The 23,449-nt window shown below is 39.4% G+C and overlaps 1 protein-coding gene across 1 annotated transcript in view; it reads right to left on the reverse strand.

The window, feature by feature from the left end:
* Positions 1 to 23,449, reverse strand: part of fat2 (FAT atypical cadherin 2) — a 138,786-nt gene that overhangs the window by 62,311 nt on the left and 53,026 nt on the right. Inside the window, exons 11-16 of the mRNA XM_047353683.1 lie at positions 19,532 to 23,199; positions 18,593 to 18,989; positions 16,857 to 17,056; positions 15,388 to 15,541; positions 14,633 to 14,866; positions 11,386 to 11,775 (exon numbers count right to left, since the gene is read on the reverse strand). Coding sequence (XP_047209639.1) covers positions 11,386 to 11,775; positions 14,633 to 14,866; positions 15,388 to 15,541; positions 16,857 to 17,056; positions 18,593 to 18,989; positions 19,532 to 23,199 — 5,043 coding nt within the window. The remainder of the gene's footprint in view (positions 1 to 11,385; positions 11,776 to 14,632; positions 14,867 to 15,387; positions 15,542 to 16,856; positions 17,057 to 18,592; positions 18,990 to 19,531; positions 23,200 to 23,449) is intronic.

Raw genomic sequence — 23,449 nt, forward strand, 5'->3', positions numbered from 1 at the left:
AATTGAGCTAGCAATAATGCAGAGCTTGGTCAGGAATGGCAGCAGGCAAGTGTGAGTATTTCTGCACGCACAGTGAAGCACAAACACACCATCATCTTTTTGACAGGAAGAAACCTCCAGCAGAACCAGGCTCAGTGTGAGCGGCCATCTGCCACGACCGACTGGGGGTTTGAGAGAACAGAGCAGAGAAGGAAAAAAAAACACAGAAGCACTGATCCAGGAGTACTTTCTATGGGAAGGGAAAGTAAATGTTAATGAATGTAGCTCCTTTAGTGGTTTCATCTTGGACGAAAAAACAGATAAACTCTGAGCCAGTTTTCATGTTTAGAGTATGAAAGAGAGCACATTCAGTTAGTCACAGTAAAAGCTCAGTCAATAGCTATGTCTAGGAGAAAAATAGGGTTAAACACTGAAAGACAGGGCTATGTGTGTCATTGGTATCAAATATCTGATATAGGAACTTGACATATGAGGTATGGGAGCAGAGCAAACTAAAATACCTATATTTGTCATTTGTATTAGTCTTTAGTATGTGTTTTAGTGTCAACAAATAAAAAACAACTTCCAAATTAAAACACTTTAAGTTTTAACTATGACAAAGAGCCTGAAACATTTTAGACAAACTTTTTCTCTTCTCTTTTTCAAAAAATAACCAAAACCTTTTTAGTCTTTCTTGGAGCAGTATCAATAAAAACGTTTAATGCAAAACCATGCACAAAAATCAGAATTAAAGCATGCAAGTCTAATTCCAGAACATTCTTATTCGCTTATTAACTCCAGTTTACTCTACAGATGTTCACAAAAATAAATAAAAAAATGTAATAAATGTTTTGTGGGATCACACAAGCTCGCACTCCCAGTTTTCTCGGGCTGCCAACCGGTCTGCCAAAAGACACTTCATTAAGATGAAAGAAAAATATGATCCAGCATAAGCAATCATCCTCTTAAACCGAACACCTCCATGTTTCAGAGAGTAAATTATTTGTGCCCCGCACACAGAACGCAGGTCTCACTTTATTTATTTTTCTGAGATAAAGGGGATTTCTGCAGCCAGTTTTAGTCAAATTGATCTGAGGCGTGTTATTTATTCATTTGTTTTTTTTTGTGTGTTTTTTTTTTTGTCTTACAGTCCAACTGTGAAAAAGCAAGCTGGGATCCTGTTCTCCCTTTCTATCAATAATATACTGTACATCTTGTTCACTTTTATTATCCCAGGGCTTCTCCACAGCTTATTTATTCACAAAATTTATTAGAATAACTGTAAGTCAGTTTCCATGTGTGAGAACATATGCTGCATATAAGCTGATAAGACAGAAATAGTGGGTAGTACTTTCAAATCTCTTAAGTCAGTGAAACAATGAAAGTCCATTCAAGTAGCCAAATATATTGTTGGCAAGCAGAGTTTGAATACATGCCACCTGAAATACAATAGCTTACCAGATATTTCATCCAAACAGTCCTTAGTAATTGTGACATGGTACATATTGAAATTTCAGTGATGTTTGTGATTGGATTGTTGATTGATATCAGACCTACCCCCACTCTGTCATCAGCAAATTTCGCAATGGTGTTGAATGCAGTCATAGGCACAAGAGGAATACAGAAGTGGATTCAAGACGCAACCTTGGGATGCTCCAGGAATTGTGAAACTGGAGATGCAGTATTTTAAATTGACCTTCTGCGCAGGATCTGGTGGCCATTAGGTAGAGCTGAACTCCAGTTCCTTCAGCTTTTGGTTATTTTATGGGGTAATATTTTGTCAAATGCTGAGCTGTAATCTATGAACAGGTAAGAATGTATAATTGCCATGTGTTCAGGTACATATAAAATAAACATATAATTTCCCACAAAGTGAAAGAGAGGGCTTTATACTTTTGTTAATTGTTTGAAATGGATTAACTGGCAGCTCACTGGTAACTTGTGGAGAGAATACAATGAGAGGAATCGCATAGCTTAAACCCACAGCTAACACACTGATGTTAAGCATTTTCTAAAGTGAGGTTTAGGGATCTTACTAGAAGCCACAGTTTTCCAGCCTGCCTCTGGAGTTTTCATGGATCTGTCTCACTGCAGCAGAGCTGTTTGTGCAGGTACAGTAATTATGCTAATGTGTTAGATTTCTTGTGGCAGTGCCTGTTATAACCCTGCACAGTAGTAAAGCTTTGATAGAAATATACAGCAGCAGCTTTTTCTTCCTGCTGCCAAGTTTCCATCAGTGAGGACTTGTTTCATTGTTTTGCTCCGAGCAGTCTGAGCTCATTCCACACAGCGTGGCATGACTTCCCACAGAGGAGGAACTGGGCGAGGGTTTCTGTCATTGTCAGCTTGAATGCTTCTACTTCTCACACAATTTATTGTGAACACAAGCAGACCTCTATGCTGTTAAAACCTGTTAGTAGCTACAGAGAACTAATTTGTTATTAGTTAAAAACAATAAAAAATATTTTGCTTCAACTGGAACACATTGCACAAAACAGATTAGGACAAATGTGTTTTACATTTTCTGTGCTGTCACAAACAGCAGAGGATTAAGAGACTTGTCAAGTTGTTACAAATCTTTCTGTGATGATGGTGTGTGGGTGTCGCAAAGAAAAAGATTAGGAATATATGGATCAGTCTGTTTAGTATATTCTCATTTAAAATACTATTTGTTCGACAACTGCATATAGTGCCCTGTTAAAGTATTTCCTATGAAATTCTCCACATTGTGTTGCATTACAACCACTAATTTCAATGTAATTTATTGTCAGTTTACAGGATAATGAAAGGAAAATATATACTTTTCTGTTTTTGCTTTTTATTATAAATAATCCTAAAAGAGTGGCAAACATTTGTATATAGGCACCCATGAGTTATTGCTTTGTAGAAACTGCTTTCACTTCAATTACAGCTGCAAATATTTTGTAATATTTGAACATCTGCAGACTGAAATTTGGCTTGTCATTGCAAAAAGGCTTGCATCAGTCCTAAGTCTTTTATGTAATTTCTTACAGGTTTTCTTCCAGTATTAACCTTTATTTAGCAACATTCTCATTATCGCAAATCTGACTAGCTTCCCTGTTGCTGCTAAAGGAAAGCCTCCCCACAGCATGATGCTGCCACCATCATCTTAGACCATGGGAACAATGTGTTCATGCTCATTTACAGGGTTAATTTTCTGCCACATATGGGCCAAAAAGTTAACATTTCTTCTCATCTGACTAAAGCACCTTGTAATAAACTGAGAATTAAACTTCCCAATACTTTGTTTCAACACCGACTTTGTTCTCGGCACTATTCCATAAAGGCCAGATGTGCAGTGTGCATGACCAATAGTGGTCCACTCAACAGATTTTGCAATCTGAGTTATGAATCACTGCAACTCCTCCATCCAGAGTTATTATGAGCCTTTTAGTTGGGTCTCTCATTAATCCTTTTCTTGTCTGTCCTGTCAATTTAGGTGGACACTGATCTCTTGGTAGGTTTACAGTAGTGCCATAGACTACATTAGCTCCACAATTTTCTCCCTGACCTGTCTGCTGTTCACTAATGTTCTCTATCAAACCTCTAAGGCCTCCACAGAACAGCTTCATGTATACTGAGGTTAATTTACTAATTAGTTCCCTTCTGAAGGCAAATGGATGCACTAAATTATGTGCAGTAGTATCAGAGTAAAGGGGCAGAATGCCAATGCATACCACAAACTACACTTTTTATTGTTAAAAGTATGTTTAAAATTTTCTTTCAATTCACAGTTATGCACAACTTTGTGTTGGTCTACCATAAAACAATCTAACAAATAATACATGGAAAATTGTGGCAGTAACATGAAAACGTTTCAAATGTGATGATTTGATGTAAAGACAGCAGATGATCTTGTTAAGGAGGAGTGGCTCATTAAAAGCGATGTTACAGGATGGTGTGAATTTATATTGGTGAGCATCAACAATTCCAAGTGTGTGTTTTACCTCTAAAACAAAGAAACAGTGTTTTCTGTAAAATCTCATGAATTAAATCTTTGTGCTTCATGTTGAGCAAAAACAACGAACTGAAAGGTACCGAGCAAAATCAACAGAACTATGTTGCGTATTTCAAACTCATCTATTTCCTACATGACAAGTTTATCCTTCTTGATGACACCTTGTAACTTTAAACCACAGAGAGATTTGTTGACTATCGAGTCCTTCATTATGATTCAGCAACATATCAAGCTGCCATGAGGGGTAGACCACATCCATCTGGCTCCTGCATTAGACAAGACAACCTGCTGGCTGTCAAGTATTGGAAAGACACTCTCTGATCCACGCCACATGTGAGATTTACAGTTCACTTCTCTGCCCTTTACAGTCTACTTGGAGATGCATGCTTGTTGTGAAAATGATTCATAACTCATTTAAAAATATATATATAAATTATCTAGAGTACTTTTCACCAGCCCGTGATTGGATTATGGTTCTGAATGATGTTTCATCACTTAAATTGCACGTATTACAGTGGTTTCAGGGTTGTTAGCTATTTTCACATCTAATAACACTAGATGTTCTGGGGAAAATGCAGGCAGTTTGATCTGAATCTTCTCTACTGCTGTTCCAACATGGATTTTACAGCAGGAGATTCACGCTCACAGCTGGAAGTAACACTGAGTGAAATCTGGGAGGAGCACAGAGGTTGCAGAAGATGATGGAAAAATGCTCTGCGGGATTCTGTGTTTTGTATACAGCATTCTGAAAACTGGCAGATGAGTTACATTGTTGAAAACCTAGGGTTATTTATATAACATACATTTCAATGAAGATGCTTTATTGTTGAATTGATAATAAAGGAGTGGACTGAAGAAGCAGGCAATATGGCCTATAAACAATATCATAATATTTCCAGAAAGAAATGGGGTAAATTATATCTATAACAATTTAGCAAATAGTTAGAGGAGACTACATTTATGCCATTTATTCAAAATCAGAATCAGCTTTACTGGCCAAGATTGTGTGCAGAAACAAGAAATATGACTTTCACATGCTCACAGCATATATACATCAAGTATAAATATATACATTTTATAGGAACTAAATAAAAGATAAAAGGAACAGTGTGTACATGTATGTGTATGTACAGCCATTTTTTATGAAGAAATAGAAAAAAGGGCGATTGTGCAAATACGCTTAGTGTTTCACAGTAGAGTGGCTGACAACTCAGGCTGTAAGGTGTTCATTGTGTTCATCATAGAGAAAACAATGAACACAATGGGGTTAAAAACTGTCTCTGTGGCACCAACCTGGAGGTAAAAGTCTAAACAGTTTGTGAAGGCTCTTCAGAGATAGCGTAGAAGATGACCAGCAGCGTCTGTGGGAGGTTGTACTCCTTGAGTTGCCTCAGGAAGTACAGTCTCAGCTGGGCCTTCTTCTGAGCAGTGTCTGTGTGAGGACCATCTCAGGTTCCTAGAAAGGGTGGTTCCTAGAAACCCAGCCTCACCTGCTACTGGTCCTTCAGGAAGCTGGTGATCCACTGACAGGTGGGGGCCGACTCTTTGAGCTGGGTGAACTTCTGGTGGAGGATGTCTGGGTTGATGGTGTTTAAGGTTGAGCTAAAGTCCACACACAGGATCCTGACATACATCCTGGTGGTCGAGGTGGAGCAGAATGAAGTGTAGTCCCAACTTGACTGCACCAACCTGTTTGCCCGTTAAGCAAACTTCAGGGGGGCCAGCAGAGGGCATGTAATGTCCTTCAGATACTTTAACAGCAGTTGTTCAAAGGATTTTGTGACCACAGATGTCAGGGCAACATGCCTGAGTCATTTAATCTTATGATGATGTGTTTCTTGGGGACTAGAATGATGGTGGATTGCTTGAAGCAGGAGGGAATCTCACACAGCTCCAGAGACTTGTTTAAGATCTGAGAGAAGATGGGGACCAGTTGGTCAGTGCAGGACTTTAGGCAGGAGGGCCATCAGGTCCTTTATCTGAGTTGTTGGTGGGGGTGGATGCAAGTAGTCATTTTTTGCAGGAGTGGAAATGAGTTGGAGGTGTGAAAGGCTGTGAATTAATGGCATTACAAAGATTTAAAGTTTAATCATTTTAATAGTTTTAAGACCTAGTAGACCTTAAAACCCTAGAATTGATGGAAGGGGCACTTTTTTTTTAGCTTGACACGTTTTTACAATGACCTTGATGACCCAACCTTACAAGTTGCTGTAAATGAAAATAAATACTTTTCTTATGATAGGGGTTTAAAAGCAGCTTGTAACCCAAGTAAAATATGCAATACTGCTGCCAAGTGGACTGAAGTGTAGGAATTTTGTGCACTCTGGGGCACTTATAGTTGTTGTAACATCATTACATTCATTGTGTGATATGACATTTTACTGGGGTGGCATGACCTGGAAAATGGTAGCAATATTTCTGCTGTTCTGGGACATTTTAATGCCTCAGTGGTTGTTTGGCAAATATTAGATTGTTAAGACATTTGCTGTTGATGACTTACTCTTCTGTTCATATGTTAAGTGATGTAGATGATGGTGAAACTATCTGATGGCAGACTTTAGGTACAGCAATGTAAACAGCTGTGACTCACTTACCTTGAAAATCTGAAGTAAGGTCCAGTTAATACTAACGGCGTTATTTTTATGAACAATCTTTGGAATCTGTTTTTAAACTTGTTTTTGGCATATCCATTAAGAATTGTCAAACAGGTTTTGAGAAAATACAATTGAGGAGAGTTCTTAACTTGTCTGCACTATTGCTGATTACACAACATTTGTAAAGATAATGGAGTCATTTTTAATAGTTTTGTATAAGAATGCCATCTTTCACTATCAAACATAAGGGTGCAGCGACATGAAACCTCTGTTGCATGAAATTGTTTTGGACAAATCTTTGATCCGGCATTCTTGTAGGGAGAAGCATGCCATAGCTAGCGCCTGGCTCAGGCACTGCCACTTTCAGAACACCTTAATTCTATGCAGATGGTTGAGATAAAATACTACAGACAGGTGGGGTCTCAGAACGACTTCAAGAGTCTGCTTCTGTACATTTATGTTCTCAGCATTTGGTCATGTTTTTAATGTCAATTTTACCACCAACTACTGAGCCATAAAGAATATTTTACAGCTTTGTTGTGAATTCTGCTGATAGTGAGGATGGATTAGTTTGTCACTTTCAAACAGGATAAATAAATTAATATAAAATATATTTTCTTGAGTTGTTTTTGCGCACAGCTGAATGAGAGAGAGGATTTTTTGTTTCTGTCCATTTTTGTAACAGCAAAACGTTTAGCCACCACTGTAGAAGTTGCACAGTATTTGGAATATTGAGAATATATGGGATAGAGGGACAGAAGCGAAAATCGTGGATTTGTTGGATGTAATGTTGTTCAAAAACAAAGACAAACATTTACGTTTTGCTGAAGGTGCACTTTTGTTTTTCTTCTCTGTCATAATGGTGAAAATAATAGTAATAGATATATAGTACATACATAAACATGTTTATGTTTTTAGTTATTTAGTCGGTTACTGCAAAAATCTTCAGGTTTGAAGCAGATTAATCAGTGCAGCCAACAGGTGGCGATGTAGGCTTCATTCCTCATTTGTGTCAAGCAGCAACAATTACAAAGCATCACATCAAAACGTGAACATGTGGTCCAACACTTCCTGTGAACACAATTTAATCATATTTGATTAAAGTTGATTAAGTTGAGCTGGGTGAACTTCTGTTGGAGGATGTCTGGGTTGACACACACACACACACACACATCGACACACACTTTACGGCCCTGGCCGGGCGTGATCTGGACCCAACAAAAATTCACGTGGGCTTGACCCGATTGTGCTGAGAGGCGGTGACGGATCTCTCTCTCTCCCTCTCTGGCGCTCTCGCTGTCTAGAGACAGACAGAGTCACAAACAAAACGTTTGTGCCTCTTGAAACCTGACAGCATCCGCAAAAACACGTGAAGCGTGATATACTTACACGCGCAATGAAATCGGAAGCGCAGAAAACACCCCTGTCCAGTTGCCTCAATGAATGTGCAATTCTGGACGATTCAGTGCAAACTTGTCAAATTCTGGGAAGACTTGATGCCAATATGTTTCTATAACACCTGTAGTGTTAGTATCTCACTAAAACTGCAAATAGCTGCGTTCATTATTAGTCTGTCATCCATGCGTGATCCAAAAGCAGCTGCCGTTTGCAACAGCACCGCGCAGTGCGCACAGATGCAGGTCGCTATGTGGAGATGAAAAGAACAGCAAAGACCTTCTCTGTTCGTGTGAACATCTTTGAAATAATAGAATAAAAAAATAATCAGGACTTCTTGCAGCCTGTCAGGGTCATTGTTTCGTTTTCTGAATGCATCGCCAGTCAGGAACGGCTGTCACATAATCTCTCCAGACACCAGAACGCACGAAACCGTTTTTAATGAATGAAGAACTTCTATTTTACTTTTTCTTTTACTAAAGACAATATGAAAAAAAAGGAAACACCGGTTGTTTTGTCAGCAGAAGTTCTGCAAAAACTGTTCAGCAACATAACGACAAAACGGAAGACAATGTTTTATTTTATTTTTTAATAAAAAAATATTACATATGACAAATCAGATTTACAATGAAAACAGCCCTGTTTATCATTATTCTACCGGTTCGTGTATCAATGTAGGCCTAATGACTGTTCTTAATAAATTGTTGTTGAGATTATTTATGATATAATAGCCTGTAACATGAACATATTTAGTATTTCCCGGACTATATTAGATATCAGTTCAGTGACGTGCGGTGAGGTCCATGACTGGTGAAGCCCTGAATCCTCTAGAGTCGGATGTACAAATATATGAACCCAATATAGAAACTGATATTTAATTGTTTTTAACTCAGTTAAAACTTAGTTGTTTTAAAAGCTTTAAATTATGCTTTAATTAATTCTATACTGTTCAACAATATGACAACAAGAAAATCTAAATATTTAATATAAGGTCAAATTTGATTATTTAAAAGTATGTTTTATTTTCCGCTGATCCTGCGGCTCCTCCATGGGTTGCAGGAGGAACTGTGACCCGATCCAGAGGCTGCGGGTTCAGCCGAACAGGAGCAAAACCACAAAGGAGCGTCTTCGGCCACGGACTGTGAGGGAAGTCGTCCACTCCTGACGGTGGATCCTCCTGTGGACTCAGTGAGAACCACGGCTGGCCTGGCACTGCGCGTTTTCCCGTGTAACGAACAGATGCCCTCTGCTCTGGCCACTTGAAGCACGCAGGAGGTTGTTGTGCTGCGTCATTATGATCCAGCTGATGATGTTTTTCCTTCTGTTGTGTTTTGCTCCTGCTTTTCTGGACTGTTACAGTTTGTTAAGATGTGTCATCACTGTCCACAGCAGCAGGTTTGTCATGTCAGCCTCCGCCCTGATGTATCCTCCCTGTTCATTTGCGCAGGTTGCCTCTGACTGCGTATTTACGCACTCGAAGCTTCTCTCTTACAAATCTGGGGTTACATAACCCTAGATTCTATGAGAATAGGCACAGCCATTTAAGGTCTGGGGTTTACTGGTTCCTAGAGGCTGAAGAAAAAAAGTCTTCTTTGGGAACAGCTTGTTCAGTCTCATCATTTATACTGAGTCCGGAGTGAGCCCCACTCAGCAGGTAACTGCGGTCAAGTGGGCCGACAGTCAGAAATAAGCGGTCAAGCCAGCCAACACTAGCTCTATCTTAAAGATTATCTTCGTAGCTACTGTAGAGTTTTGGAGAAATAACGGGTCATGCATAGAGAAGAGCGTGTTCAGTCCTCCTGGACCTCCAGTAATCCACTGACCACCATTGTGTCAGATGTTGGATACTGGATGAGCATTTTGAGATACTTTGACCTGTTATTTCTCCAAACAAATGTTACTATGTTACTGAATTTAGTTTAGGATTCTGTACAACTTTGCCGCAGGCTGCTAGTCAATCTGAAGTACAAACTTTTCTGAAGCTCCAAAGGTTTTAAGTTCAATAGAGGACTGGGAGATTAAAAACACACCAAACGTTCTCTCCAACTTTACAGGAAACTAACCTTTTACATATCGTTAGCCTCATAACATAATTGTCATATTTCTACAAATAGGACTTAGGCAATTATGGTATATGTAAAACATGAGGAGGATGGATGGACTAATGGACTGATTTCAGACGTTTAGTCCTAAATCATGATGGAGAAACTGAAAGCCATGAAAAAGAAAACTGGACGTTTTTCAGAGAAAACTTGGAGTGTTTTGAACTTTTAATTATACATAAGACTTTTATATATATTATTATATATATCTCATTCATAATTTCCCCCCGAATGATCACTTTTGCATATTAATAAAGGTAGAATATTTATTAATTTATTTTAAAAAAAGTCCTAATTGCTATAATCCATTGACACTTTTAATGAAAAGAGATAAGGCCTCCAGACGCCTTGGAGAAAATTAAATCAAAACGTTTTTCTCTGGTTAAAAAGGTTCAGCTTCTAGATTCAATTCCCTGGTTTGTCTCTGTTGTACTAATACGAAAAGAATAAGTTCTATGCAGAATACAAAGTTGGTACTTCTTTAATTATGATGCTGATGTATTTTAGATACTCATAATGTGTGCCAGAAGGTTCTCATAGTAGAAAATAGTCAATTGTTCCACTCAGCAAAGACTGTTTGAGTTTTATAGTCTGGAAACAGTTGGATTCTTTTGTTCAAATTATACAGATTTCAAAATCACTGTTTACAAACAAGCAAATGAAAACATGCAGCATTCTGCAAGCAAACAAATATTTAGCCTTTTCACCTTCTGCATAAAGAAAACTACAGGACAGAACACAAATGGGAAGATTGTCTGACACAACCCTGCAGTTAGCCACCTCTAAAGCAATCGGTGCATTTAACAAAACTTTTAATCTGTAAAATTTATTATTAATTATTAAACAAAATAAAATACAAAGACAAGAATAAGGAAGTGGAACCAGCACGTGACCATTTATAAACAAAAATAAATAAATTGGAAACAATTCTTACAACAAATATTAAATTATCTTATTTTCAGTAGATTTATTTATTTATTTATATATAATGACCCTATTACCATTTTTAAGGTTTTCATTCTCTAATAAACTATGTTTCTTGTTTTTAACAAAACCTATTTATACATAAAAAATAAATGATTAAAAGCTAAAATATATAGAAAGATTCCTTTTTAAATAGGTGTCAACTCTACATATATTTTTTGTTGTTATCTCTTTTTTTTTGTTTTAGCATTTTTATGAGATGCTCTATTTTTGGACCATTTCAGTTTTGACAGGTTATGGAAACTTTGAAAACACACACAGAACAGTCCTCACAAACCACTGTATATATTTTAAAGTCACCTCAGAAAACTCAGTTTTTAAATCGGTGGGGGAAAAAATCATCTGTTCTGACCTGTCTGTGAGTCCAGCTGGAACCGCCCATCCTGGTTTCCTGAGATGATGCGGTACCTGATGGGATCCGGACCACCCCCATCTCTGGTGAGCGCCGACACGCTCAGCACCTCAGACCCAACCGCCAGTGATTCTGGGAGCGTTGCAGAGTACTCTGAGCTCAGGAACACTGGCTGGTAGTCGTCCAGGGAAACCACATCCACTGTAACCATGGCAACAGAGTACAGGTGGCGAGGCAGGCCGCGGTCGGTGACTTTAACCTTCAACTCAAAAGTTGGTGGGGTGTCAGAGGTAAGAGGTCGCTCCAGCCGCAGGACTCCAGAGAACTCCTCCAGAGAGAAGTAACCACCATCTCCAGCCAGCAAGGAGTACTTCACCTCCGAGTTTATTCCTAAAAACCAGGAATTTTGAAGTGTTAGAGGTTAAACATGAAGAACAGAAACACATTTAAGAGAAAACCATTTAAAGTTCACCTCTGTGTATAGAAACATTTCTTACAAAAAGTTTTTAATTGTAATCATTTTTTTCAAAAACATAATAACCACTTAATTAAAGAGCTCATTTTCATTTGTTTTAAATAGGAATAAAACCCAAGATGAATTATTTGCTGGTTGCTCTGACCAGATGAATGATGGAAATTGTTTGCTTTAAAAAAATGGCCCTCAAGTCAGTCAGTTATTTTCTATACTGCTTCTTCCATAGTGGGTTGCGGGAAGTTGGTGCCTATCTCCAGCAGTCTATGGGCGAGAGGTGGGGTACCCCCTGGACAGGTCGCCAGTCCATCGCAGGGCAACACTCAAAAAACCATGCACACACTCATTCACACACCTAAGGGCAATTTAGAGTTACCAATTAACCTAACAGGCATGTCTTTGGACTTTTGGAGGAAGCCGGAGTACCTGGTGAGAACCCACGTATGCACGGGGAGAACATGCAAACTCTTCACTGACCTTCTGCTCATTTTCTGTCAAGGCACCTAACAGAATCAATAAAACTCCTGTGAATATCATTATCTGGATAAGAGAGATGTGATTGTGGTCTTACTGAATGCACAAGACAATGGCAGTTTGTTTCTCAGTATCCATGACAGGAAAATACACTATATTTTATTCATGAGTTAAGATTTGTTCTTTAAAAGCCAAAAGAGCTGGATCTGAAACATTTGCTGATCTTCCTTGTTAAGAAAATAAATCAAATTCTTACAGAAGCATAGGGATACAGCAGCAGACTGTTTTTAACATATGTGTCCGGCCAGTGAGTCAAACTTTAACCATCAACCCTTCACCACTTAAACTGCAAACAGACAAACACACGTGTGCAGACTGAGCTCTGCTGCAAGAAGAAAACCTTTTCTTCAGTTTCCCTACAGAGTTTTGTCTTTATATGCCAAATATCTGGTAATTATATAAAACAATAAAACAACATAAACAGTATTTTGATACTAAGCAAAAACATAGAATAAACACTGTTGGCTACTTAATACATAAGCTGCTAGTGGTTTTTCACCCATGTTACCTTGATATGAGTGGATGGTGGCCTTCCCACATCATGATGCCACCAACAACTTTTATTTACTTTTCACACCATGACAGTCTTTAAACATTTAGACGAATTTTCTTTCTTTTAAGTGAAGTGTAGTAACCTTCTTCCATCCAGCTCACCAGCAGTGCTTAGTAACAGGTGAGGAAGAGGAGGAGCACTGCTGTTTTACTCTATTCTTCAAACAGCTGGAGAAAACTCCAGACTCCAGTCACTCTGACACTTCTGCCATCTCATTAGCACTTTGAGCCGTAGGTACAAAATGATGGAAAAGGTTTTGAAACTGTATACTTCCTAAAACCTTGTAGTGCCTTGGTGCAGATAACCCGAATATTCTCTTGGCCACCACCTAATCAGAGCTGCTTTGGCATGGTGTCCACTGGAAGCTTGATATAAAAATACTGAAACTAAAAATGGCAAGTAGTGTCACTTAATTTCATACAAAAAAAATATATATATATAAATAGAGAACTACAAAGTTTTTCACAAAATTAAAATAAAAGAAAGTGAAACTGTTTAATAATTACAACGCATTTAGTGTCACACATTTTAAACATCAGGTGGTGTTTACTAAACCTTAGACATGTATTTAAGAGCATTGCTTATGCACTACAAGGTGTTTCAAAAGGTGCTTATTGAGATCCTTTGGCTCTTAACTATTTTCTTTCAATTGAAATGAAATACTGAAACAATGACAGTTTGGCACAAATATATGTACGATTACATCCCTGCTTTCCACTTCTTCACAAACACAACTAATTCACATGGATGACAAATGGACAGTTTTATTTTTATACCAAATAGTTGTGGCTAAATCCTTCTTTAAATTGAGAAATGGTATTAGAAATTCAATTAAAGTTTGATGGAAACAAAGCAAACAATTTGTGAGGGCTCAGATCGTCTATATTACCGGAGACATTCAGTGTCTCATGCACCAGTTGCCTTGAAAGCATCCACCAGTGTAACAAAACACTACTTTGTGGTTGACCATGGAGCTCAAGCTTCCTTTTAAGGTTGGTAATATGAATTGTTAATTTAAACATGTTTGAATGAATTTCTATAACAATTTTATATGCACACCATTCAAAATGCTTTGCACTGGAGTCACATTAACCCAGTCACACTCACTAACATGCACACATTAATACACCGGTGCACAAATTGGCAGGCAACTTGAGGTGAAGTGCCTTGCCCAGGGGCACGTTGGCATGTGGCAGGAGGAAACTTGAATCGAATCCACAACTTTCAGATTGCAAGATGACTAAGCTACCCACAATGCCACAGTCAACCTGTTAAATGAACGTTTCAGTATATTTAAAACTACTTACTGCTCTGGTTAAAGTTAGATGTTTTATTAAGAAATTTGGATTATGCAAGTGTAAGAAAACCTAAACATATAAAAATTATTTCTGAAATGCCTTCGAAGTTAAGGGTTAACTCTGCGTGCACACAGCTGGAATAACACAGAAAATGTATCAAGGAGCAGTTTAAGAAGAATGAACTCTGTTGAGAATGGATTAGTGTTTCACTGTTTGGGATAAAAAAACCCAACGCATTTCTACACATGCACAGTTTAGAGTAACAAAACCAAGCTTGTGACACCAGGCCAAAGGTTTTACCTTAGCATGTTGGGACCTGAGACAAACAATGCATTGTTTTTACTAAGCTGTAAATCTCCAGCTTATTTTTAAATGTTAGCAACTGCTCACCTGTGTCCAAGTCCTTGGCGTATATGACGGCAATTGGCGTGCGAACTGTAGTGTTGTCGAACATGGTGACCTCGTAGTGGCTAGAGGAGAAGAGGGGCGGGTTGTCGTTCATATCCTGGATCATAAGCAGGATGTCAACCTGACAGGATCGACCGCCACCGTCAGTTGCCTTTGCCACCAGGTTAAACTCTGCATGCGTCTCCCGGTCCAACACGGCCAAAGTGAACAGCTCACCTGAGGGAAGGTGGATTCACAAACACTTCAACTCCTAACAACATCATGGTTTTATATAAACACATATTTTATTCTGAAGGACATCAAGTCAATTATTGTATGACAATCTGCAGTAACATTGGTATGTTTTCACTGCAAGGGTTTTTCACAATTTAGGTAATAGTGCAATGTAAAATCTCAGTTGACACGTCTTAAAATGCAAACTCCTGCCCACAAATATATTTTCTTATTATTTAAAAACATAATGAGGTTCCAGTGAAAGAGATGATTGCTCTCAGAAGGACATGACAAAATGAAAATAGTGTGGTCCATCTGTAAAATCAGGAGTACAAACTTTAGCTGACAGAGAGAATAGATGTTATGGCAGAAAGAAAGGAACGGATGTCAGTGAGCTGCTGGACAATAAAGATGGTTTTGGCACCTGTCAGCTCATTGCAGCTGCAAATTGTTGATATTATCACCATCCCAGACTTTCACAGAGTGAGAGTGGCTGTTTTCACCCCAAACAGACACCATCATACCTGTTCTCGGATCCAGATGGAACTTGTCAGCGTCTGGACCATGCAGCGTGTACGAGATCTCGCCATTTGCTCCCATGTCTGGATCCAAAGCTGAAACTTTCAGCACAAACATCCTGGGCTGTGAGTTCTCCATCACCCCCTCTGTGTAAACCAGCTGGAGACAAAGGATGAGACAGAAAGAATCAGGCCCTCCAGCTGCACTTCACCTGTCCAGGCTGGCAACTGAATGATGCATTAATCAATCAGAATGACTGGGCTTTAACAATTAATGAGTGGGTGATTTTTTAATATTTAAAGAGATATACCTATCAAAATGTGGTGGGTATATTGGGATTTTATAAAGCTTGGACCTGCAAATATGAATTTCAGGGTTTTCTTGAAGAACTATATTTGAACAGCTTTCTGGCTCCGGTATATCTGTCTGACTTGCCTTACTTGCATGCTTCTAGTAGTTCCCTGAGGTCAGCTGATCAGGGATTACTGGAGGTCACTCATACCAGATTTAAAACGCAAGGTGATAGAGCCTCCGAATCTGTGGAATTGTGACGTGCTTTCGCAAAATTTATTAGCTTCAACCACTTCTGATATTTTTACTGCGCAGCTTAAAAATTTATTTTCACAGGCACTTCTAAATCTCTACAAACTGCTTTGCACATTCTTGTCATGTTTAAAATGTACATGTGCATATAGTATTTCATGTTGTAAAGCACCGTGTGAGTCTTCTCTGTGAGAATACATTTTACCTGTATTAGGGGCTTAGGAAACGCACCTCAACTTCTGTGACAGAACAGTCAATGTAAAATCAGGACTTAAAAGTTTTATTAATATTATAAATATTATTTTAAAACAAAACCAAAGCTTAGAGTTCACCTTTTACATTGTCCTTGGCATCTTTTATTAGCATTTAATGCATTTAATGCAGGTAGCAATATAAAAAACAGCACTCTGTCTTTGTATCCCCTTGCGAATGGAGATCCTTAAAAAAAATCTGCGAGTCAAGATATTTTTCAGCATGTAAAAAATATAATTTTCCTTTTAATTATATTTTTGAGCAACTAAACAAGAGAATTGTAAGCACAACCTGGTAGCAGTTAATTATGCTAAACTGGTAAAGAGAAAAAGATACAACATTTGGCATATTACAACATTTTTGAAAATTTGACCAGCTGCTACGGGCAATCAAGCTGAAAATCCTCAGATTTTGGTTAACAGCTGATTTCCTAGTAGATCTCTAATAAATACACAACACTTAGAAAGCTTTACAATCTTTCCAAAAGAAATGGAAAAGAAAAACAATAGTTTTAGAGTAAAAAAGGAAAATTATCTTTGAATCTTCCCATGAGGTAAATCAAACCAAGAGAGTCGAGCTGCTTTTACAAACTCTAGCAGTGAAGCTCATTTGCTCTGAGGATCTTCAGAGTATCTGAGAAGCCATGGCTTTTTGTCAGTGATGCTGTGACATAACTCACCTGTTCACAAACTGGACTGTTGTCATTGATGTCCAACACGTGAACATCGACAGTAACTGGAGCCTCAAACTTCCCGTCAGTGGCAGTCACCTGCAGCTTGTATCGGCCTTTGGCCTCTCGGTCCAGACTCTCCTTTACAATCAGACCCCACTGGTCATCGTCCTCCTGGATGATGGCAAACTGGCCCAATGGGTCTCCATCTGCATGAGGAACAAAGGAGATGAGTCTTGTTTTTAAATCTGCTGGCTCAACTGTCATTGCAGCAGAAAATATTTTGTGTTTCTCCAATTATTTCACATCTGTTGCTGTCCTCTTAATATTGTTTGAGAGGGATTTTTCCCATTACACTAACAGTCCTAGTTTTCTCTCTGTTGCCTCAAATTTAGATAAACGCATTTTCTGACAGGTGATGAATGCAGGCGAAGCTTAACCTAAAGGTTTCTTAAAACACAAAAGGTTAAACTCATGAAAGAAACTGTCTCTAGCTGTCATTTAGGTATTGTTAAGCTGTACCACCAGTTTGATTTGGCAGAGGAGAGGTAAAACATTAATTGGATGCTGTTGCACAAACACCAGCATTACTTGCCCCTAGCTTAATTAACGTTGACTGCATTTATAATGTTGACATTATAGAGTAGCCACCAGGAGCTACATTTTAAAATCAGAACGGGAGTATCAGAAACGAAGTTTTCTGAAACAGATCATAAGACAAACAGTTTTTACAGGAACATGTGTTAAATTTCTTTTTTGCAGCGGGGGGGGGGGGGGGGGGGGGGGACCTAATAACTTTTAACAACAATTGTAAAAACAAATCCAGTATTTTTGTAGTACTCACAATGAGTTCACAATGAGTTTGTATGCATGCGCATGTTGTTGAGTAAAAAAAAAAAAACGTAATGTAACGGTAAAACAATCCCATTTTTAATGGATTGTTGATGTTAACAGGGCCTATATCGTATGAGATTGTTCTGCCCCAAACAATAGTAAAACCTTACACTAAGCTGACTGATTTAAACAATGAATTATGATAAACCAGAAAAAGCAGCTGTTAACGCTGTTTAACGGGATCAGCACAAGTATTAGCTGAAAGTTTATTGTGCTGATCTCGATCGACTGTTTTTCTCTAATGCAAAAGGCTAACGTTGTGAGAATTAGCAAATCTTTCCAGATTTGTTCTCTTATCATTTAGGTTTAGTATGTGCACTGTATGAATGACAGAAAAAAAAACACGATTTCTGCAGCTATACATGAAAACAAACATTAGCCTCAGAATCAGAAACCAACAGAAAATAATATTCTTGTTCAATCTGAATAAGACAAATCTCAAATAAATTTACAAATTTCTCTGTGACATCCCTGTGTCAGCCTGAGCCGACCCCTAACTGTGTCAGAGAGCTCCTTCAGAGCAGCTTAACAGCCTGGGATTTGTATTAATTCAAGGCTTTGTTAGTGTTGTTAACCACAGGGCATCCAATTGGTATTCCTGTGTTGTCACGCTGCTCCACTTTGGGATTAATTGGAGGTGGAATAATGTGACTCAGTTGAGCATGATAAACACAGATTTCATTCGCCTTATTAAGGTGTTGATAAATCCCACAGTGCAGCAGATCTTCAGAGGGAAAAATTATTTCACTGATGAAAACATTTACGCTTGCTTGTGCAGATAACCACATTCCAGGGTGCAGTAACACACAGAAACCTATTGGCAAAGCAAGTTGTGAGTCAGACATACAAACCTGTGATGTAACATGTCACCAAGCGGTTCTCCAGAGACACATCAGCATCTGTGGTCGTCATAGAGACAATTGGTTCCAACGGGGTGGTATTCTCCACCACCGAGCCATGGTATACTTCTTCCGTGAACTTAGGCGGGTTGTCATTCTCATCTGTCACCATCACCTCCACAAGGACACTGGACGAAAGCTTGACGTCCCCTCCATGGTCTGTGGCGACCACATTGAACCTGTAGACTCTAACAGCCTCGCAGTCTGTTTCCTGTAGCGTGGTGATCCAGCCGCTCTCTCCTTCAATGGCGAACACCTCATTGATGTCAAGCTGGTTGCCATCAGGTAGTGTCTCCAAGCTGTAGGTGACCAGTCCATTGGTGTCTGTGTCTGGATCATTGGCTGTCACCTAGAGGTCAGAATATTTTGTGAAAAAATCTGTTGTGCCATTTTATGATACATACAATGTGAGATGCTGAAGAAGGGCTTAGAGAAAATGCTAAGACATCAAGCTGCTGACAATGAATGGAGAAAAAAAAACAACAAATATGTCATTGTACTTGGATCCAATCACTTCCAAAGACAGCTACACTGATTGGTTACCAAAACTTAAAAGTAAAACATCAGACCCAATTTAAACAATTGTTGAAGTTACAGAAAGAGTTGGATGTCTTGTAAAAAGCTTTTTTGAAGGTAAAGCTGTTTCCTAGAACCTCATGGTAATAACAATTTCCTCAGTATTCCTTTTACACTTTGAATGTATTGATTGGCCCCTTATATTGGACCAATGTATAAGCAGTAGAAATGCAGATCAGAGCTTCCTGCACTAGAGGCAAGATTAGGCTTTTTGTTTAAAAGACAAGAAATGTTGTATTTTCTTGAACCTTGATGTTAAACTCATTCAATACATTAAAATAGTAAAATTGTAAAAGAAATCGTGGTTTGTCTCACCTGAATAACAGTGGTTCCAGCAGGCATATTTTCAGCCAGGAAGGCCCTGTATGGGCTTGCATCAAACATGGGCTGGTTATCGTTGACATCCTGGACCTGGATGCTTACAGAGACCAGTGATGCAACATCTGTCCCGTTATGGTTCCCTTGAGCGATCACATCTATCTGGTACCATTTTGTCTTTTCATGGTCTATGGTCTTCTGTAGCAGCAAAGTTCCACTCTCTTGGTCCAGGCTAAACACTTTGTCTTTATTACTTTCCACAGTGTTCCCATTGACCAAGCTGTAAATGAGAGGCATGTCAGAGTCGGCCCTCACAGAACCAATCTCTGACCCAATGGGAAAATCCTCTGCAGCAGAAAAACTGTAGAGAGGTTCTGAGAATTTTGGCAGAGGAACCTCTGGAGGAACCACCTTCAGTTGAAAAGGGACAGTGGAGTTATGAAAAGGGAGGCTGCCGTCACGAGCTTTTACTTTAAAGTTAAAGATCTTGTTTTCCATCCCCACCAGACTCTCCTTAACATTGACCTCTCCCGTGAAAGGGTTGATCTCGATGATGTCTTCTACAACTTCCTCAGCTTCATCCACACTGTAGGTCACATCTGCATTTTTACCATCATCTGCATCATAAGCCACAATCTGAATGACGGGGGAGCCTTTGTTTACAGTGGACTGAATTGAAACTTGGTATTCTGAGGCTTTGAATTGAGGAACATTGTCATTCTCATCTGTGAGAATAATTTTGACTGTGCAAAAGGCCACTTTTCCACCACCATCCTTAGCCATTACTTTTATTGCTATGACTTTCTGGGTGGGGTTTTCTCTATCCAGCGGTTGAGTCGTAACAATCTGACCGTCTTGATGGATGGCAAATTTATCATCAGCCAGTTTGTTAATGATGGTGTAGTCAATGGTTCCATATGGCCCATCGTCGGGATCAATAGCCGCCAGCCGGATCACACGAGTTCCCGCCTCTGCATTTTCAGCCAGCTCTGCCTCATAGATGGTCTGTTTAAAGTAGGGACTGTGCCTGTTGCTGTTTATCATGTCAATATTAACTGGGGCAGTTTTCTGAAAAACTCCATCAGATACAGCCACAGTCAGACTGTAGTGAGGATCTAGATTTCTCTTACAGACGTTGGAAAAGGAGATGATCCCTGAGGATTCATTAATGTTGAAGTATCGGTCCTTGTTGCCTGAAATGATCTTGTACTTGAGATTATTGAGGTCTTCAGAATCAGGATCTGAAGCTTGAATTTTAATGACAATGTGGCCACATTTGGCCATTTCATCTAAAGTAGCTTCATACTGAGAACTAACAAAGTCAGGGGGATTGTCGTTGACATCAATGACATTTACAAAAACCACCACCTCACTACTGAGAGGAACAGTCCCATTGTCGATGGCTTTGATTTTCAAATTAAAGTGTTTAATGTCTTCATAATCCAGAACTTGTTTTGTTACGATCAGTCCAGTTCTAGGATTTATCTCAAAGAAATCAGTTTCATTCCCTTTGGTTTTAACTATCTGGTAGGTCAAGTCTTGATTTGTACCAGAGTCTTTGTCTGTAGCACTGAGCTGGATCACAGAGGTGCTTAGTGGAAGCCCTTCAGCAATGTTCACACTGTAAGTCAGCTGTGGGAAAACTGGTGCGTTATCATTCACATCCTCCACCACTATTTCAATGGATGCTTCTGAGAAGGCTCCAGTCACAGAGTCAGTAGCTCGAACTGTCAATACATGCATGGTCTGGCTCTCATAGTCCAGAGGGTTGGTTATGGTCAGCACTCCTGTCTTAAAATCGATGTGAAAATGCTTTGAAGCATTTTCCTCCTCCAGATTGTAGATGAGTCGATACCCCTCTGGGTTTCTGGCCTGAACGCGCAGAATTGTGGTGAATGGGGGAACATTTTCAGGAACTCTAAGTGGATAAAGTTGAGTTTGAAAAACAGGATTGGTTCTGTTCCTTACTTGAATAGTGAGCCGAGCAGTGGTGCTATGACTGGGTTCTCCCTCATCTGAAGCCACAACAGTCAACATGTATTTATTCAGGGCTTCAAAGTCAAGAGGTCTATGAAGGGATATATCCCCCACATCTGGATCTATTCTGAAGAGGTCGAAATCCTCCTCTAGAGAATACATGATGGATCCATTTTCTCCCAGATCTTTGTCAATAGCAGTTGCTTGGTACAAAACATCTCCTGGCTCTGAGTCTTCAGAAATCATCATTGAAAAAGGCAAATTTAGAAACTGTGGAGAATTGTCATTTATATCGTCTATAAAAACTCTGACCTGAGCAGTGGCTGTTCTGGGTGGAGTTCTGGTGTCATGTACTTTTACCACTATGTCATAAATATCTTGTTCCTCTCTGTCAAAAGGAATGCCTGTGGTTTCAAGAACCCCTGACATCTGGGAAATAGTAAACCTACCCATGGGGTTGATGACAGAGTATAAAAGAGGCTCATTTAGATAGCATCCTGAGACTTTCAGTGCTGCCAAGGTTTTCACTGTATTTAGGCTTTCTACAATGTTTGCTGAGTAAACCTTCTGCTGAAATTCTAGATCACTTGGGATCAGTATAGTTGCATTTATCTTGACAGTGGCTGAATCTTTAAAGAGGCCGTCTGAAGCTCTGACCGTCAGCTGGTAAAATGACCTGAACTCAGACACATTGGTCACAGTGATGACTCCTGTATAGGGATCAATTGAGAAGGCATTGTGAAGATTTCCCTCAGTGATGCTATATGAGACTGTGGAATCTGCGTCATGGGCCACGACATGTACAACCTCAGTATCTCTGACGGCTGGGAAGATGATGGATGATTCATACACAGAGGCGTTGAATTGTGGCCCGCAGTCATTAAGGTCCAGGACGCGTACAGTGACCTTGGCAGGCTCTGCTGCATACAGTGATGGTTCCCCTGAGTCTTTCACCTGGACTGTGAGGTGATATTCAGCGTTGGCTTCAAAGTCAACCGGGGAAATTAAAGAGATGGTACCCATACTTGTGTCAATCTTGAAAACTTTCAGAGCCTCAGGTTCAAGGATCAGATACGTCAGCAGAGAATTTGAATCTCGATCTGCATCGGATGCCTGAACAACCAGTGGTGTGTTTCTTTTTCCCATCACCATGCTATTTATATGAGCTGATTCACTGATTTGACCCAGGTACTCTCTCTGCTGAAAGACAGGAGCGTTATCATTTTCATCCATCACATAAATATGGACCACAGTCTTGGACATGCCTCCAGCTGTTGTGGAGGCTGTAACTTTCAGCTTGTAGGACTCCCAGGTTTCAAAATCAAGATATCTTTGGGTGAAAATTAATCCAGTGTAGGGGTTGATGGAAAACAAGTCATTTAAGTTTCCACTCTCTATCCCATAATACACAGCAGCTGGGCTGGAGGCTGAGATGGTGACCACTGGAGTGCCAGGAGCACTTAATTCACTGACCTCTGTTAAGTATTCATCCGCAGGGAAAACAGGTGGAGTTTGATCCGAAATGCGAATGTGGACGTGAACAGAGCAGAGGTCAGAACGTTGAGGGTAGCCCAGATCAGTGGCTTTTACCGTTAGGTGGAAATGGTCCTGAGGCTGAAGGTCCAGAGGTTTGGAAACACTAATGGAGCCCAGCTCAGGATCGATGGAGAAGGTGTTGTCAGTATTACCTACAGGGAGGTAGGTAATAATGTGTTAAACATCCAAAAAACCTCTTAATCTGTTACAGTTCCACACTCAACTGAGATGTTTGAGATTTGTATGTTGTATGTTTTTAAATGAGTAATTCTTCTTTTCACACAAATAAACATACAGAAAAAGATATTTACTTTGGTTAATTCTTTTAGGCGATCAGTGACAACAGTATTATCCCATTGATTCTCCTGTTGTCTTATAAACATTAAAAACTATTCTGGGAGC

The sequence above is a fragment of the Girardinichthys multiradiatus genome, chromosome 23, assembly GCF_021462225.1.
Source record: "Girardinichthys multiradiatus isolate DD_20200921_A chromosome 23, DD_fGirMul_XY1, whole genome shotgun sequence".
In the NCBI taxonomy this organism is placed as follows: Eukaryota; Metazoa; Chordata; class Actinopteri; order Cyprinodontiformes; family Goodeidae; genus Girardinichthys; species Girardinichthys multiradiatus.